This window comes from Pteropus vampyrus, unplaced genomic scaffold (genome assembly GCF_000151845.1).
Source record: "Pteropus vampyrus isolate Shadow unplaced genomic scaffold, Pvam_2.0 Scaffold19, whole genome shotgun sequence".
NCBI lineage: Eukaryota > Metazoa > Chordata > Mammalia > Chiroptera > Pteropodidae > Pteropus > Pteropus vampyrus.
In genome coordinates, this window is record NW_011888800.1 from 14260085 (window position 1) to 14280395 (window position 20311).

A 20311-nucleotide genomic window follows, 5' to 3' on the forward strand; every position below is an offset into this window, starting at 1 on the left:
AAAAGAAGTGTATTAGAACTTAGATACCCAGGTGAATATTCAGCATATTATTCTACATTTCTTGTAATTTACTTCTTATAACCATCTCATTGGAAGAGTGGCAAATATAAACATAAAATAAGGTGATTGACTTCACTTGAGGAAGTTGTATACTTTGCTCAAAATGCTTTCAGAGCTTCTTTCTAGCCACCTTGAAAATTGGTGATACATGTGTCTAATGTCTTACGTGAAGCCAAATCTTCATCCTTTTTAAGTACATTTTGATTTTGGAGATATAAATAAATTACTTTTAGAAATATGATTACATTAATAAAGTGAGAAAATTTATGTAAAGTGCCTCACAACCCAATACATTATAAGTGATTGATATTAATAGTTATCCTCGCCATCATTGTCATCATTATCCAAAACCTGAGTTTATGAAATCAAATTATTAATAGTTGTCCTTGCCATCATTGTCATCATTATCCAAAACCTGAGTTTATGAAATAAAGTTAGTGATCAATCTGGATCAGTCTTTGGCCCATACCTTGTTGAAACATAAAGTAATGAAAATGGCTTTCTTGTTTGTGTAGAAGCTTCTTCTAGAAGAGTTTATGTGTTTTGAGTAATGACAGCATTGTTGGAATAAGTGTGATAAAATCTCAAAGGTGACAACTTTGAAAGATGACTTTTGAATTTCGAGTTCTCATGTTTATTAAGGAATCAGTCACCTTATTTTATGTTCCTCTTTGTATTTGTCAGTCTTCCAGTGATATGATTATAAATATTTCTCAGAAGAATGATATAGATTATGAGGAATGTAGAATGATATGCTCAGTGAAATGGCATAAGTTAAAATTCTCTTTCTTAGCCTTTTTTCTTTCTCTGTTGACACCCCTTTCTTTTTCAGAATTTGATTTTTGTATTCCAAGCTTGAGGAGCAGATACAGTTTGTGGGCATGTGATGGTGGAGTGATAGCAATTAAGTGCCTCAAACAGGGAACAAAGGGATGAGGAAAGGAGAAACAGGAACTCTCTCAATCCAAGGAGGAAACTTAGTCCCTTTGACCTACACAACAGACTGCAGTATCTGCTTTTTTGTATTGAACTAGGATCTGGGGGACTTGACAGGGCCTTGTAATTCTATACATATGCATATACTACCCTCAGAGAAATGGCATTTGGCAAAGCTGCTAAGGAATTACAAATATGCTATGTTATCGTAAAATGGAACATGAGGGATGAATTTAAAATTCCTTTCCAAAGAGGACCATAGCTCATACCTTATTTCAGATTAGGAACCTTTGTGGTAATTGGCAAGGTGAATCAGCTTTAGAGAGGAGACAGTAGTGCTTTTGTAGTCTCTGGCAAGCTGAGAATAAAGTAGTAGCCAGCCCAATTTAGAATTTTCTTACCTTAAGCCCTATTATAGACAGCACCCTACCTCAACTGGCAATTCCTAGAGCCGCATTAAAATATATCCCTAATCTTTTGAAGGTTGCTGAGCCAGAATTTACATCTGTGTTTGAATGGTCTGAATAAAAATAATACAAAGGTATACCATATAACACCACAAATTATATTTTTATTGTCCTGTCAAAGGTGGCTCATGTTTAAAACAATTCTTTTACAATATGTTTAATATCATATTTTCTATATGAAATGGCCTTATGCTGCTCTCTTGTTTTCCTACTTTTTAGACTGTCTATATATAATGAGTAACAGAAAATTCATGTTGATAATAGGCATGTTTGCAGATGAAATAAGCCAGAAAATCTTTAAAATAGCTCAAGCCTCCTTTTGGGGTTATTTTTCCTCCCCTTTTCCATTCCTGATGTTGTGGGCTGAGTTCCCTGAGAAGCTCACAGTGTGATAGAATTTAGCATTCAGAATATTAAGGAGTGCCCTTGGAATCAACACTTGTGGAAGGAAGGGGGAAAGAAACAGGTTTGGGCAGAGGTAAGAAGTTGAGATGCCATACAGTACCAATGACAGCCTCTGCTGACCCCATAGGGAGCTTGGAAGCTAGAATGGTCCTTTGGAGTTGTCCTGTGTTTGGCCAGAATCGGTGGCCAGACTCTATATATTCTGTTCATCAGTCAGTGGATGTGGGCTGCCCTAGGACGGGGCATGATCTCCAGTGAGGTTGCCCTCTGCAGCTAAGGCAGTCCCCGAGGGGATTGCACTCCCAAATGAAGGAGCAACAAGTCCTTCATAGAAGTGGGGTCTGGATGGAACACCCCAGTGTCTACCACACCTGTCTTTTTTTGTTAAACTAATATTTGAATCATTTTTAGTAAAACTTGAGGAGTTACTTTTTTTTTTTTTTAAATGATATGTTTTGGTAAATAGGGTTATAGAAACATTGTAATCTTGCTGTGAACATTCATGAATCCCTTTGGGTTGCTGCCGTTGAGCATCCTAGAGATGTTGGGGGTCACTTTAGTGGCTCCCAGGACCACTTTTGAATCTGCTCATGTAAAGACAACCAGTTTTCTTCTAAGAGATTGATAGATAATGAACAGTTTTTATTTTTTAAAAAACTTTTTAGAAAACTCTTTTGGTACCTGAAAGAAAGGGAGAAATGAAGACATGTAAAGGAACTTCCTGCAGCAAAATTTTTTGAGGAGGAATGGACTAATTCCCTGTAGGTCATTTTTTAATAACATTCAGATTTTCTTTCAGCCAATTAGTACTTAATAACATTAGTTCTTCACTCAGTATGAAGTATAGCTGCCTGTTTTTGTTTCCGGCTTAGTCCAACAAATTATAAGGGAATGGTAATCAGGAAAAATATTTCTGAGTCTTTCTTTTAGAGTCATTTTATGATCTGCTTATTTTTTAGTACAAATTTTAAAAATGCTATTTTGGACCATGACAAGGATGCTTAAATGAGCCAAGTGCCAAGGACACATAGTTCTTATATGAAAACAAAGAGATAATCTTTGACTTTTTCAGCCTGCACTTATGATTATATTAGTCACTCCATATTCATAGCTGTAACTTTCAGGACGATAGTAGGTGAGCCCAAATTCTGATCACTACTTTAATTCTTCTTCAACCGAGGTCTAAAAGCCTCCTAACCTTCATGCTTTTCCCAGAAATCTTACTTTTTTCTTTTATAAATCGTTTTATTTTTATAAAGGTACATTATAATTGTTGAAACTGTAGCTAGTGTTCATATTAAGAAAACCTTTTGGATTAAAGGCAAGTTTACATATAGGAGTGGATTTCAATCTTTTTTTGCTTTCAACAGGATTTTATTTAATGAATTTATGTAGAGTTCATTCTTTCATTGAGTGATTATAGTTAAACTTAAAAGGTGTTTTTCTTACTCATCAGACTTAAAGATATTTTTGAAAAGTCAGTGGAGGAAAGGAACTGCTTTATAGTAGTTCTATTTTTGGACAACTTACTTAAACAATTAAATGAAAATTAAATGATCTGAAGTTTTAAACTAAATCTAGAGTTCTGTTATGTTAAATCTTTTGGCTGGAGGGAGGGGGTATGTTGGCTGTAACTAAAATAAAATCTAGAGATCTAGGTTTTACTTCTGGCATATAGAATATAAAATTATATGAAAGCTGTTTCTAAAAGACAGTGGCAATGATGTGTTTTTTAAAAATGCCTCAAGAAAGTAATTATTCAGCAATTATTTAAATTGACTTGATTTCATTATCAATCTCCAAAGGACAAATAGCTTGAAGCTGGAAGGTATAAAGAAATTGTGGGGGAAAGAGGGCTATCTTCCCAAGAAGGAAAGCAAAACTGGTGATGAAACTGAAGCTCCGCCTGTTTCTCAAGAGAGTATAATGTTGGAGAATGTAGATCAAACCACAGCCAAAAAAGATCAATCTCAAGTCCTCACCCAATCTAAAGAGGAGAAAGAAAAGCAGCTGCTGGCATCATCATTATTTGTTGGGCTAGGATCAGAAAGTACAATCAATTTGGTAAGTAGTCAGTTCTATTCCTTGGAGAATTTATATCCCGTTTTGTACAAAAACACTGGCTCTGTAAAAGCTCTTGGTCGTCATTATATACATGGTGGGAGATGGCTTTCTCAGCTCCAGAACTTCTAATGACACACTTTTTATATTCCTGAAAGAGAAAATCTAATTGGCTCAGCTTGAGTCAGGTATTCTCCTTAGTCCAGTCAACTAGGGTAGGGTCAGGGTCCAAATAAAGTTACAGATAGGACCATGGGTATTTTCACTCCTGTGGGTGGAGGACAGTTCTCAATGGGAAAGGGGCTTGATGGAAATACTGTTATGATAATAGTTCAACAATGATGATATGTCTATGGAAAAAGTACTTCTTAGAGTGATATTTTTAATAGTGAAAAATAGGAATCAGTTAAGGTGTCTAACAAGAGAATGGTTACATAAATTATATTAGCTCAGAATATTACTCAGCCATTAAAAGTGATAAATACTGCATTATAAAATAAAAATACTTTCAACAAGCCCAATCCCATCTGATCTTGGAAGCTAAGCAGGGTCAGGCCTGGTTAGTACTTGGATGGGAGACCACCTAGGAAGACCAGATGCTGTAGACGTAAAAAATAAAAAATAAGGGATTGTTAGATGACAAGGTCCTTGCAATCTGTGAGGTTAACCAAGGGTTGCCTCACCTAAAAAATTTTTAAAAATAAAAATACTTATATTAAAAACAATATAAAATTTTATTTATACCTTGCCTGTAACTTAAGAAGATAAAAGTGTTTTGAGACTGAAAAGAATTATATAAAAATGAAAACTATATTCAGTCATTACAACTGTGATGATTTTCAAAAGTTTTTATGCTGATATGTTATTCTCATGGTAAAAGAATGAAAAATTGGAGTGAAGGACAGGTGCTATTTTTGAGCATCCGAGAATTCCATGTCATTTTACATTTTATGGGCTGATGAATCTAAATAGTGAAAAATTGTGATTAGAGCGACATTTTCTTCAGTTTTACATCATTCCAGTTTTTTCAGCCTCCTTTTCCCTTGGCAGAATTTTCCCTCCATCACTGTCAACACTAGGCCAGACTCTAGGCTACATTCTTTGCCTATATCTCTCTCTTTTCTAGATCCCATTTCTGTCAGACTTGATATTCCCTCCTAAAAAACAAAAAACAAATTCAGCCTAAAAGTATTAATAAGTAATGTATCTTAATGCTTTCTTACTCAACATTTGCAGTCCAACAGCAAAGTGACTAATCTTGGGTCTTTGAGTTGTTCCAGTAGGCTGTGGTGAGGGTACTATTGAATGTTCTGGCTCTGATAGGGCAGTCATCAGTGGTCAAAGTGCACCAGGTGAGATCATCTAGGTCACAGTGCACCCAGGCTTAGGTAGTACTCTGAGTTGTGAGCGTTATTGCTGATGTAGAAGGATTTCTGCCTTCTCAACAAAGTGCATAGATATCAGTTAGAGTCTTCCTCAGGAGAATTAGTCAGGGTGACAGATTAATTTTCAGACTATTTTTTGTGGTGGGCTTGAAATCAGAAATGTAATTAGTAAGTTTTTCTGATTAAGTTATGCTAAATCCTTTTCGGGTTACTCCTTATATTTTTTTTCACCCTCAGCTATCACTAGAATAGTTTTAAAAAGCAAAAAGGAGTGTTTTATGGGACCCTGAATTCTGTGAGGAACTGTGTTGTAACTCAGATGGCATTATGCAGAGAAGAGGGGAAGCAAATGATTACATAAAATTAGCATGTATCCTCTCATTCCTCAACCCTAACTTTCCTGTCATTAGAGCAGAGCAGATAGGATTGGCACTGGCTGTACATAGATCAAGGCTATATTGATGTATTGCACCTTAACTTTTATTTTTAGGTCTGTGTTCCATTTTTAGTTGATTTTTTTACATAGTTCACTGTAAGGGTCAAGAGTCAAGGTTTGTTTTTCTTTTTTCCCCCTTTGCCTTTTATTTCGCCTTTATTTTGAAAAGACATTTTCTCTAGGTAATGAATTCTAGGTTGACTGTTTCTTTTATTTAAATATTTTAACAAAGATGTCACTCCAGTGTCTTCTGGTTTGTTTAGCTTCTGATTAACTGCAGATTAGACAGTGCTGAAGAAAAGATCGTTAACTCGAAGACAAAGTAATAAACTATCCAAATGAAAATCAGAGAAAAAGAAAAGGCAAAACAAAGAAACAGAAAAAAACTGAGAGTGTCAGTGACCTGAGGAATAATATTGGGCAGTCTAATGTACAGTAGTCCCCCCTTATCCACAGGGGGTTACATTCCAAGACCCCCAATAGATGCCTGAAACTGTGGATAGTACTGAACCCTATATATACTATGTTTTTTCCTATACATAAATACCTATGATAAAGTTTAGTTTATAAATTCAGCACAGTAAGAGATTAACAATAATAACAAGATAAAACAATTATAACAGTATACGATAATAAAAGTTACGTGAATATGGTCTCTCTCTCTGAAAATACCTTATTGTGCTGTACTCACCTTTCTTCTTGTGATGATGCCAGATGAAAAAACGCCACATCTATTCTTGGATTTGTGGAACCATCTTTTACTTGCAGTAAGTGGCTTAATGTCACTTGCTTCAGGGTATCCATTGCTGAAGTCTTTGTTTAGGGTCAGTTCTTTCTGGCGTAACACATTGCCATAAATCAAAACACGTTTTCTTTTCATGTCTTCCACTCCCAATTTAATACTTTTTCCATCTTAACTAGGCATTTATTATACACTGTGGCTGAAACTTTTGCAGTTCGAGTTGTGACAGCAAAACTAGCACGAATTTCTTTTTCCTTCTTCACAGTTTCATGGATAAAGATTCATTCTTAGCAACCTCAGCATACAATTTTTGTCTTTCCTTATTAAGTCAAGAACTTTCACCTTTTCACCTAAAGAATGTACTTAATGGCTTCTCTTTAGCATATTCGAATTGCTAGCATTACTGCTCTTGTGCTTTGGGGCTGTTGTTAAGTAAAATAAGGGTTACTTGAACACAAGCACTGCAGGACAGCCTGACAACTTAGACGGCTACTAAGCAACTAATGGGCGGGTATATACAGCGTGGATATGCTGGACAAAGGGATGATTCATGCCTCGGGATGGACACACACTACTCCAAACAGTGTGTAATTTAAAACTTATGAATTGTTTATTTCTGGAATTTTCTTTTTAAAATTTTTGGACGGTAGTTGACTGCGAGTAACCGAAACTGTGGGTAATGGAAACCATGGAAAGCAAAACCACAGATAAGGGGGGACTACTGTATGTCCAGTTCAAGTCCCATGGCTATCGTAGTGGAAGTCCTTCACCCACTCCTCCCTCTTGTTTTTGTGTTAATACAATGTTAATTCTTGTTTGATGACTTCCGAATTGAAATGTAGGAGACAAACTATGCTCTGAGTTAGAAGAGATGTTGGGACTTGAGAGAATAGGAGGATATGAAAAGGAAACGAAAGTTCTGGTTACCTAGAATCATGTGAAGAGTGGCCACATAGTGTTACAACTCCCAGGAGGATGGAGGCATAGACTTAGACTTAGAATAGTGCCAGACTGCTACACTGATTCTAAGTAGAACTTTGTGAAGCAAAAAGTCAGACCATTCCTCAGGAGGTTAGCTCAAGGATAACAAATTGGCTGTTCCCGTCTCGAGTTTGTAGCAAACATCACTGGTCACTTATGGGATTCTTTCTTGCTGTGTGCTCCAGTTAGCTACTACTACTAGTGATTCTTGAAGTAAAATCAGTTTTTTGTCCATTTATTGACTCAAATTATAATTATTATAGATTACTGAATCAGTTGAGCCATTCCTGTATTTGAGGGTACCTTAGCTTCTGCAAGACAACTCTAGAAACTCAAAAAATGGCTGTGTTTTTCACTGTTTTTAATTTGCACAATTCTGTACTCTAGTATTCTGAAATCTAACAAGTTTTTAGAATTGTTCACAATTTACCTTTTAACCTTATTTCTTTTTCTGATTTTATGTGTTTTTAATGAGAAATAAGCTTTAGCTAATAGTTCAAAGTAATGTAGCTGTCAGAATTTCAGAGCTTAACATTTTGTTCATCTCTGATTCTTTTTTTAATCTCTGCTTTATAGATAGAACTTTAGCAAGTTAGTAAAATTGCTCATTTGAAATTATAGAAAAATGTTTGAAATTCATGACTAGAAGAATGGTTTCTTTTTATATTATTATGATGTTTCATTTTTGCAGCTGGGAAAAGCAGATAACGTCTCTCACAAGTTCAAAAGAAAATCAAAAGTCAAGGAAACCAAAACTGAAGAAACAACCAGTGCTTATAATACGACCTGTCCTTCCTTTAGTTCTTTGTCAAGTGTGACTTATGAAGATTATTATTTGGATAATTTGCAGGATAGAGGAGACAAAGAATTAAATAAATTTACTCTCAGTTCAGAACTTTTGGATTCTGAATCACTCACTGAACTGCCCTTGGTTGAGAAACTTTCAAATTGCAGGCTATCTAAACCTTCATTGTTTGCGGATAACAACATGGAAGTTTTTCACCCTCCTCAATTCACTGCAGCCTCAGTTGGCAATGAAATCTCTTTAGATTCCTCTTTGTTGGAAGAAACTGCTGAACACATGCATTCAGATCTTATAGATGTCTGTAATGATGAAAACATGTCAGTGTCTTCTTACAAAATTTGGAAAGATGATTGTTTATTGATGGTCTGGTCAGTTTCTAATAAGGGTAGTTCAGAATTGAAAAGTGCTAACTTAGAAATTGCTCCTGCAGAAAATTTCAAGGTAAGACAATGAATGGTTTATTATTTCTGCCTTAAATGCACAATGCTTACTTATTGTTTCTGCTGTTGGCTCTTCTGATGGTTTATACATTTCTTCCACATTCTTTTTTCCTCTTTAGCAAAAAAGTAAAAGATGTGACAGATTTTTTACTATTTTGAGTAGGGATGAATTATTTAAAAGAGACAAGGAAACATAATAAAGATTGTATTGGAGAGGGCCATAAATATAAAGTGAGGTTTGATAGAACACAGTAGTAAAGAATATAGGCTCTTGACTCAGAGTGCTTGTCTTTGAATCTTGCTTCTACTACTTATTAGCTGTGTTATGTGGTCCAATTATATAACTGCTTTGTGCCTTGGTTTCTTCACGTTTAAAGTGAAGATATTAATAGTGTGTGCCTTTGCTCAGGCACCAATTCTGTTTCTTCCCTAGCTCAAGGAGACTGCTATTATAATTCCTGGAAATATGCTCATTGCATATTGTATGTATATCCTTGGTGGAGTTATAGTGAGATTTGATCAGTGATCCATATTCCATAAAACTGACCCAATTTCTTCTATGAGCTAGAATGTGTTGAATGGGATATTACCTGGGCCTGATCAGGGCAGAAGTTCCTGACTCTAGATGTGCACTAGAATCACCTGTGGAACTTAAAAAAACAAAACAAAACAAAACCCAGTCCAGTTGCCTGAGCTTTACCACCAGAGCTTGAGTAAGGGTGGAGAATGAGAAGGAAAGATAACCTGTGTGTGTATATATATATATAAATATGTGTGTGTGTATATGTATGTATGTATACACACACCCATATACATTTTTTTTTAACTCTCTTAGCTTTAAAATTCTGGTGCTAGCCAGGATTGAGAGCCACAATACTAGAGTTTAATAATATTTTTTGTTCTTAAATTACATAGAGATTTTCATTGTAATGACATTTGTTACATAATTTTGACCTGTTTCTTAATTATCTTTGATAGTGAATTTCTCTCAAGTGAAATTATCAGTCATCTTCAGATTGTGGTTTGTTATTAACATCTCACAATAGTATATTTTTATACCACTTAAATTAAGTAGAAAATTGATATTCATATGATAGTCTATGTTGATTCCTTCTTTTAATACTTTTATTACTTTTATTTACAGATCACCGAGCAACCTGGATGCTGCTTGCCTGTAATAGAAACAGAGAACACCAAAATCTTTCAATATAGTGTGCAGATAGAAAAACCGTTTACAGAAGGGAATCTTTCTGGTTTTATAAATTATCAAATGATGGACACTCATGCTGTTCAGCTTGAATTTTCAGTAAACTTATCACTATTAGATTTCATTAGGTAAATGTTTTCTGGAATGTTAATTTAGGTTATTCATTTATTCAGCAAATATTTATTAGTCCTCTTTTCTGGACAGAAGCACTGTGCTAGGTTCTAGGGTTTACAGCAATTCAAAACTAGACACAGTCCCTACCTTTAGGAAGTGTCCAGTCTAGGGAGGAGACATTGAACAGTCATATAAATGCATATATAATTGTGAATTGTGCTATGAAGAGAAAGTATGTAGTACAATGACTGATTATAGTTATGGGACCTGATTTAGGTTGGGGTTGGTTAGTGATCTTGGAAAACTTCTGAGAGAAACTAATATTAATGTTTAAACTGAAATAACTAAAGATTCTGCATAACTTTAAAAAAAACTTAAAGTTTCTCTGATTTGTGTTTTATTTATTTGGTTAATTCTTTTGTAAAATCTGTTCAGTGAGCTTTAGAGATCTGCAAGAGAATTATTCAACAAATTTATTAAAATTTTATTAGTCATGCAGTAAGTAGCATTATACTAGGCACTGTGCATTGTTACCAAAATAATTGAAAATGATCTCTTAACTCTTCTCTCATTTAGTGTTGTGAATATATTGTACTATATTCAGACATTTTTAAACATGAAAGTTGCCTGAACTAAGAATGCAGAATACCAGTGATTATCTTTAAAATTGTTTTAATTTCCACACATCCACTTGTGTTACACTATTATAATTTTTGCCCACTGTTTAAAGTCTTTTAGTAAGAATATGTTTATCAATCTGTCAGAGTATTTATGCCCATATCGCTATATAAGATAGAATCCAGCCTTCGAAAAACTTATTCTTTGACTATGAAGGTGTATCTTATATATACTTAAGAAGCACTATATATAACATGAACAGTTCTTTGTGTATTAATAAAATCCTCTGTATCTTTAAAAACATTTTTCTTAATTATAAAGTCAATACATACTTATTATAGAAATTCAAATCCTATAGAAGAATTAAGTCAAATATGAAAGTTCCCTGTAATCTCACCCTGAGATACCCAGTGTTAACTATTTAATCTTCAGTCTCATGAACCATTTAAAAATATATATTTGCTGAAATCCTCTTTTGGTCTATTTTATTTAAGGTCCTTTGTATTTAAGGGTCTTTGTATTCATACTCTTGTATATGACTTTAATAGAGTATCTCATTATCCCCAAATCCAAAATTAACACGAAAGAAAAGTTTTATATTTGAATGATTCATGAAATTAGTTGGTAAAATTTTACTGAAATTACTAATACTCAGAAAAAGAGAGAACTGGGTGATTTATTTGCACTTTAGTAACATCTCTTGCTTTCATTATTTTCAGCAGGTAGGAAGATGATGGTTAGCATCTTAATTATATTTGGTTCAAAAACATAAGTTTTGTCTACGGCCATGCCACCCTAAACAAGCCCGATCCTGTCTGATCTCGGAAGCTAAGCAGGGTCAGGCCTGGTTAGTACTTGGATGGGAGACCACCTAGGAAGACCACGTGCTGTAGGTGTAAAAAATAAAAAATAAGGAATTGTAAGTTGCCAAAGTCCTTGCAATCTGTGAAGTCAACCAAGGGTTGCCTCGCCAAAAAACAAAACAAAACAAGTTTTGTGGGTCTCAGATTTACAATGATTGTTTGAGTCCTATGAGTCATTTGAAATGTATGTTTATTTGTTGAGAATCATTTCTTTTTTTTTTGGACATCAGTCTAATTTTTAAAATTATTTTCAGGCCATTAAAAATCTCAACTGAAGACTTCGGCCAACTCTGGTTATCCTTTGCAAATGATGTGAAGCAAAATGTAAAAATATCAGACTCTCAAGCTGCTCTGCCTTCTGCCCTAAAGACCCTGCAACAGAAACTGAGACTTCATGTTGTTGACATCATAGGTTCGTAGAGTTATGAAAAGCAAACCTGTGTTTATAAGGGCTTTCTCACAGTCAGAATACAAATCAGCTCTTGTTAAGTGTCAGATTTCTTAGAGTCATATTTCCTGTTATGAGTATTTTTCAGATGAGTGACTATTAAAGAATTTTTTTTGTGATAAAATATACATAATGAAATTTACCATTTTTCAACCATTTTTAAGTATACAGCTTAATGGCATTAAGTACATTCATGTTGTGCAACTGTCACCACCATCATCTTCGGAACTTTTTCTGCTTCCCTAACAAAACCTATACACATTATACACTAACTGCCCATTCTCCCTTCCACTCCAGCCCCTGGCAACCATCATTCAGTTTTCCTTCTCTATGAATTTGACTACTCTAGGTGACTCATATAAGTAGAATCATACAATATTTGTCCTTTTGTTACTAGCGTATTTCACTTAGCATCAACGTCTTCAAGATTCAACCATGTTGTAGCACATGTCAAAATTTCTTTCCTTTTTAAGCTTGAATACTGTTCCATTGTGTCAGTATACCACATTTGTTCATTCATCTGTCGATGGACACTTGGGTGCTTCTACTTTTTGGCTATTCTGAATAATGCTGCTGTGAATATGGATGTACACATAATCTATGTTTGAGTCCCTATTTTCAGTTCTTTTGGTTATATGCCCAGAGTAGAATTGCTGGATAATTCTATATTTAATTTTTGGAGAAACTCTCCTGTTTTCCACAGCAACTGTACCATTTACATCCCCACCAGCAGTGCACAAGGGTTCCAGTTTCTCCATATCCTTACCATCACTTGTTATTTATTTTGATAATTGCCATCCTAATGGGCATAAAGTAGTATTTCATTTGATTTGATTTGCATTTCCTTAATGATCAGTGATGTCGAATATCTTTTCATGAGCTTATTGGCCATATGTATATCTTCTATGGAGAAATGTCTATTGAAGTTGTTTTGAATTAAAGAAATTTTAAATTTTGTTTTGTTGTAGGCAAAGAAGGGCTGTTGGCCTGTCAGCTGCTCCCATCCATCCCTTGCTTACTGCATTTCCGAGTTCATGGTGATGTATTAGCCCTATGGTTCAGATCCTCCTGTCCTACTCTTCCTGACTATTTATTGTATCAGTGTCAAAAGGTGATGGAGGGATCCTAGCGGAAGCTCTGTTTATATTTTACTCCATCAAAATAAATGGTTTACATAGATAACCTATTTACCAAAGTAAAAAGAACTCATGGTACTTATAATGAAAATGGGGATTATTACAAGTTTTGGTTTTATGTGTTTTCTTTATGATTCCTGATCAAGAAAGATCCCCAAGAAACTGTATCCCTAACTACTTACTCAGGATTGTACAGTATGTTTGGGTCCCATGGAGTGACCTAAGCTAATGTTATAAACTGCTCATGATTTATATATCACTTAGTGCAGAGGGACTGAAAATATTTATTTTGTTATAAGTAATTTTATAGCCGATTTACTCTAGTGCTAGCTGATTTGTAGTAAAGCCAAGTCTGAGTTCTCTGCATTAATGGAGAAGAGACATGGAATTAATAATTCCAAACCTAATTCATATTTGGCTTTGGAATGCAGCATATGCTTTTTGGTAGACAAGTCATTACTTTCCATTATGTTCTGCTTTAATCAGTGTTGAACTAAGTTGGCACAGCACACACTAAGTTCAAGAGATCCATGAGCATGCTAGACATTGGGAGATCCAATTTATGAGATAGTTTCTATTATAAATAACTTGATATACATAATTGCAGATAATTTGGCTACAAAATTTGTCTGTTTTCCACTTGCATCTATTTTTAAAATTAAAAGTGAATCATTGTATTCTTATGTTAAAAACTCAGAGCCATTTACAAAATATCATATAGAAATAAAACCCACAAGAGCACACAGATATAAAAGGACTTTTTAGTTATGGCAGATAACTTAGTTACCACTTTGGTTCTTTTGGCAAGTTAAAATTTGTGCTTAGGGTATAAATGGCAAACCATTTTTCCTGGCCTTTGAATCCACTACAACTCACTGGATGCAACCGAAATGGTGACTTAGTATATCCATTCAGGTTCTTCAGTAAATATATTATTTTCATGTTATAGTTGTGCCTATATGGCCTCTGTTAGAACTATTATCAGCCTAACATGAATGATGGACCAGAATTTGAGATTGTACAGTAATGTTTTTAGTATATGTGCTGCCAAAGCGAGCATGATATGTTAATGTTAAAAACTGAAATTGTATTTTATAAAACCTTACGGTGCTGTGGAATTATTTATTATTTCACTTTTTCTGATACTTCACCGTGGAGACTATTCAGGTAATGTAGTTTTAAGTCATTGCAATTAATACTCTGGTTAATTGGTAGTGTTTATCACCTAGGTGTGGAATTCTGGTTTTAGGTTATCTCAGTAATCATAGCTGATCTGAAAGATGCTAAGGGGATTCCCTAGAGCCAATAGATTTCATTAGTCATTTATGTTTAGCATAATCCTCCCTAAAAACAATATTTTTAAAAATTAATTTTTAAGTTACTCTTTTAAAAAAATGTAATGCCTTATTCATCTCATGCTTTTAAAAACACAGTAAAATCTTGCTATAAGAGCAATGAAAAGTGACTAGAACTTCCTGTGTAGGTTTCTCTTTTTAAATAGAAGATGAGAGTCATCCTCAAGCTCCCAGCAGTGTCACAGTGAAGGGAATGTGCTGTCTCTGTGGGTGTTGTGGATGCTGGTGGCTAAACTCATCAGCTTCCTTTTTAATCCTACCTCTTTCAGCAGCACCCCCACCTGATTCTGCTGTTACTCCGACAAAGAGATGGGAAGCGCCCTCTCACTTTGCCAGAGGAATGCAGTGTGTAGCAAAGGAGGTGCTCCCAATATTTCGTGTCCTTACTTCCATGCGTTTACATGGTTACTGAGGCTGGGTTGAGTGTGGAGCAGTGGGTAAGGTACCCAGCAAGCAGATGGACAGCTATCTGAGAGAGATTATAAGAGCCTACTGCTTTGTTATAGGGATGTTCATTAGTGATAGTAGCATCTGTCATGAGAGACATGCTTGACCTATAGATATGTCTAATGGTGGGAGATGTGTATTGGTAGGTTAGGGCTGGGAGCATGATTTTTGGGTCTGCCAAAGGGAACATGGCAACACTTTTGTTTTTTCTGAACCCACTAAATAAAAAATAGAGTAACAGGTTTCTACTGAAATGTTTAGTAGAATGTTTACAATTTTTATATTTTTATGGTTTTAAAAACAGCAGTAGTTAAGTTCCAAATCAAACATCACCAACTTTTTTTGTATTGTGTGAGACATGACTATAAAATAGGAAGAATGATTACTATTTGTAGATCATCTCCTTACCTTATAGTCATAATTTAGTGAAGTGAAGGGGCAACATATAGAATAAAAGCTATGAGGGTGGGGTTACTCCGCTGTGTGAATTCTGTGCCAGGCATCTTTGCTGAGAATGCAGGAGACAGAAAGTGTGAATCTGGGAGAGTAAAGGGAAGACAGGACAGCCTAAAGAGCAAGTGAGGGAAGAAAGATCAGACTCCCATCAGAGCAGCTAGATCAGACTCAGAGGAAAGTAGCCCTGAGTAAGGGTCCTTCTAAAAAAACTCAGATGGAAGCTGAGCAGTTTCTAATTGCTTATGTGCCAAGCATGACAACCACAGCATATGCTCTGCAGAGGAGCATTATTTTAAACAAAATTCTATTATCTACCAAAACAGTTGTGGTAAAAATGCAGTATTTTATTTTTTCTTTATTTTATGTTGATAATATTTTAAAATATTGAGCTATTTTTCTTAATTTTTATGGATAAATGTGATCTTTGTCTCATGATTGTGAGCCTTTAAAGTGCACTGTACCTATTCACATGTCTTTACGGTATTTTTGGAGGGAAAAATGCAAGTGATCAACAACTTAACAGGCATTAATTACCATTTTGGAGTTGAATTCTGTAATTTTAAAAAATTCAGTTAAACATGTAATAAATACAAAGTGATCTATACTGTTCTTTGGTCTATATTTTTTATCTGAATAGCTGAATAATAAGTTGTACTATTCAGTAATTTGATAAGCATTAGCTAAAAGGAGCAAAAGCAATTGGAATGGATGAAAAGAGTAATTTACTTATTATAGCCCATATGAATCTGGTCTGATTGGTTATTAAAAGTAAAGATACTGCTGTTTTTGTATTATGTTCAGAGAGAACTTTGCGGGCTTCAGACAGGTTAGAGCATGGATTGATCCTCAGGTGCCTGTCCATATCCCCTGCTTTCATCCTAGTCTGACCAGAGCATTCCAGAGTGTTCTCTTTCTATAATGCCCTCTCCTTATAGTTGCCTTGAGATACAAGAAACACGATAAGTCAGATGGAGACTTAGTGACCAAGGAATCTGAATCTCCTAGCCATCTCTGTGTTTGTGTATCCTAAAATACAAAGCTAGATCAGAAATGGCTTTTAAATCTCACTGATTTAATGCCTCTTGTTGACTATGATGTTAGCAGGGAAAAAGTTCTGAGACTCGAAGCCCCATCTTTGGCACTGAAGGTAAAGGAGGTTTAAATGCATTATACTCACTGTAGTAATTGAAAAGAGTGAAGCTTTATTTTAAAAGGAGGGATGGCCTGCCACCAAATGGACCAGTGTTAATGACTATGACAGTTACTTGTTTATGTGTGTGCTTAATGAGAGACTATGAGTTTTTTTATGGTGAGGAACCATCTGTATATTTTTATGTCCCTTTGCCTGGTATGTAATAGGCACTCAGTAATAGGCATTTGGTTTATTGAACTAATGACTGAAGAGTCTTGTCCTCTCAAAGTAAGTAATCTGAAACCAAATAATATCCAGGGATTGATATTAGTAATACTGTGGCTCTCCCAGAAATAAAGTGATGTGATCTGATCTGGTTCTTAGATATAAGACAGTGGAAAAGGGTTCCAATGAAAATAGCTTGTGCCGATTTGTACTTGATGCGAAAGAGGAAACATGATTGCTTGATGAGATCATTACCAGCCTGAACACAAAGTCCTGTAAGAATTCGTCATGCCATTTAAGAGATATCTCTGCAAATGCAGTGTGATCATGGATAGAAGTTACAACTTGGCGAAGGGGACTTTTCTAAATTATGACAGATGTCCATAAAGTTTTACCGATCTAGAAGAACTTGTGCTAGGACAAAAAGCAATAGACATTTCATCAGTAGAGCTAAAGATAGGGAGCTAATAATGTAAGGTATATTTACCAGCCAAATTAGCATCACCTATTTCTTTAGAAAAGTAAGCACTATGATAATGGGAGAGGGGACTATGTTAACATTAATAAGATCAATAGCATCAGGAAAGTTGGGAAAGAACAGGCTCTCTGGGATAAAGCAGCAGGAAAAGGAGTTACTTGAAAGGAAATGTGTTTCATTTGCATCACACAGGAAACTTTATGGTAGGTGCCTGGATCCCAGAGGATCTTGAAGACTTAAAGATTGTGGCCTGGATACAGAGAAGATGGGCCTGGGTGTGGGGAAAGTATAGATGATGTCAAGCACCATGAATTTCTTGGAGCACCTGTAATGCTGAAAAAATAGTGGGTCTTTTTAAGTGGTTGCAGCTTGATTATGGGCCTTGTGGGCTTTGTTCCAAGGGAAGGAATCAATTTCCTTTAGTTATTTTAAACTATTTTCCTAAGTGGATGAGTACTTTTCCTTCCCCCAAACATTAAATTGCCAGTGTCACTAAATGGCTGACCTCAGGAAGTTTTTCCCTAATGGGGTCTGGCAAGACATGTGCCAGCTGGATAGAGACTAAAGCCCAGAGATTATTTGTATTTCAGTGAGAGAAAAGTAATGAGAAATCTGTTTAATTGTACATCTCCTTCACCACTTATATTATGTGACAAGTAGGAACAGAGGCAAGGCATATATATTCTCAGAGAGGCATTTGGTGTGAATTGCTACCACAATATTTAATGAAGGTAAGAGCAAAGCAAGTGATTGGAACAAGTTGGTCCCAGTTGATGATAGATGTCAAGGTATAGGAATTTATTTCTTCATTTTAATTATTAATGGTTGTGGGGTTAAATAGAATAATTGTAAGCTATGGAAAAGATAAAATGATTCGAACCCAAATATTGGACAAATCTGTATCTATAGAAGTGATAGGAATATCTTTTGTTTTTCATAAGGAGACTCTTCGAGCACACTTGCATTTATGCTAATGAGGTGACAGAGTGAGGCCCCTACCTAGCCTCAGAATGGGGTTGGTCACAAGAAAGACCAAATGATTAAAGAGTCGGAATTTCATCCCCACCCACTGACCTCAGGGAAAGGGATCATTTAGGGGCTGGAGGTGTTAAGCTCGATAAAAACTCTTGAACAATGGGATAGGATGAGCTTCCATGTTGGTGAAGGCATCCACATCCTGGGAGGGTGATACACCTCAGTTCCATGGGAACAGAAGTTCCTGTACTCGGGACCCTTCTGTTCTTCACCCTGTGTACTTTTTCATCTGGCTGTTTATCTGTATCCTTTATAACAGGCATCCCCAGTGCCTGGTACTGGTCTGTGGCCGGTTAGAAACCAAGCCTCACAGCAGAAGGTGAGCAGTGGGTAATGTATTTGCAGCTACTCCCCAGTGCTAGCATCACCACCTCAGCTCCACCCCAGATCATCAAGCATTAGATTCTCATAGGAACACCAGTCTTTGGTGCCAAAAAGCCTGAGGACTGCTGCTTTATAATATCCTTTATAATAAACTGGTAAATGTTAAGTGAATGTTTGTTTGAATTCTGTGAGCCACTGTAGCAAATTCATTGAATCTGAGAAGGGGGTCATGGGACCCTCTAATTTATAGCCAGTTGGTCAGAAGCACAGGTGACAACTTATGATTGACATCCGAAGTGGGAGTAGTCTTGTGCAACTGAGCCTTTAACTTGTAAGATTTGATGCTCTCTCTGGGTAGATAGTATCAGAATTGAGTTTATTTGTAGGACACCTTGTGTATGTCTGCTGAGAACTAGAGAATTTCTTGGTGGTGTGGGAAAAAAGCATCAATTAATAAAAATGGTTTATATTCAAGTTGTACAATGTTATTTTTTAAAGATGTATAACATGATGATTTAATATACATATACTTTGTGAAATAGTTAACCACACTCAAGTTAATTAACACATCCGTCACCTTATAGTTACTTTTTCTGTATTGTAAGAACGTTTTAGTTCTTAGCAAATTTTAAGTATATATTATATATTACTATTATATATTAGTGTTATCACCATGCTCTTCATTTGACTGGGGACCTTTATAAAATCCCAGACAAATAAATCAGAATCTCTGGGGTTGGACCCAGGCTTCAATAAATTTAAACTCCACAGGTAATTACAATGCACAGCCAAGTTTGAGAACTACTGTTTTAGATGCTGTCTCACCCCACTATTCTTCAGTGGGATTGTTTGTGATTGTGTTTTCCCCCATACTCCTTCCTGCAATTGAGATCGATTAAAAGTAGTTAGCTATTGAGTGTTTGGGAGGTAAGTAAAGGCATTATTTGGAAAGATATGGCGGCGGGGGTGGGGGCGGGATTCTCATGTGAGTATATAAAAAGTTGCTGGTCCTGGGGAGATCATGGGATTAGCAGCTTAGTGTTTGAATTTCCCTGAATGTCCACATAAAAATGGTCATAGAAACTAGATAGCAAAACCAAAAGCCCACATACAATTTTTGCAACAAAACTAAGTGACAGGGTAACCATGTGAACCCCAAAATACAGCATGTGGAGACAGGTCACAGCAGTCAAAATATGTGCATGTTATTTACATCTCTGCAGAAGGAAGCAAAGGGAAGCAACAGTCATCTAAAACATCTGAGAACAGGACAACTCCAAAAGAGCCAACAGGTCTCTGGAAAGCACAGTTGGTCAATTTGAGATTAGCATCTGAAAGTGGACAGGGTTTTGCACAGTTTACAGGGAATGAATGCAAGGCACACTAAGATCTAAAGCATTCTAGCCCCTATGAACTCTTAAAACCGACTAGTTATGGTTCCCTTCTAGAATAAGGCAATATACTGTTGAGAAACTGCTTGGTGAGGTATCAAAATTGAGCAGGATATATAGCCTCTGATGTCAGATTGTCAAATTTTGATTTCTGGCTCCACCTATTACTTATTTGTGTTTTTGGGCAAATTACGTAAACACTCTGTGCCTCAGTTTCCCATTTGTATAATGGGGATAATAATAATACCTATTTTATAGGATTGTTGTGAAATAAGATAATGAACATGGTGGTCCATGTGATTATGATTTATCAATTTTATATATCAGTTTTTTAACATCATTATGAGAAAAGGGAAAAAGAAAA

The 20311-nt window shown here is 35.6% G+C and overlaps 1 protein-coding gene and 1 pseudogene across 1 annotated transcript in view; both read left to right on the forward strand.

The window, feature by feature from the left end:
* Positions 1-15971, forward strand: part of AP4E1 (adaptor related protein complex 4 epsilon 1 subunit) — a 71501-nt gene extending 55530 nt beyond the window's left edge. The window contains exons 17-21 of the mRNA XM_023527718.1: positions 3674-3932; positions 8165-8719; positions 9863-10053; positions 11775-11932; positions 12937-15971. Of these exons, the coding sequence (XP_023383486.1) occupies positions 3674-3932; positions 8165-8719; positions 9863-10053; positions 11775-11932; positions 12937-13097 (1324 nt within the window). The 3' untranslated portion in view covers positions 13098-15971. The remainder of the gene's footprint in view (positions 1-3673; positions 3933-8164; positions 8720-9862; positions 10054-11774; positions 11933-12936) is intronic.
* LOC111736338 lies at positions 11435-11553 on the forward strand (annotated as a pseudogene).
* Positions 15972-20311: the final 4340 nt, after the last annotated feature.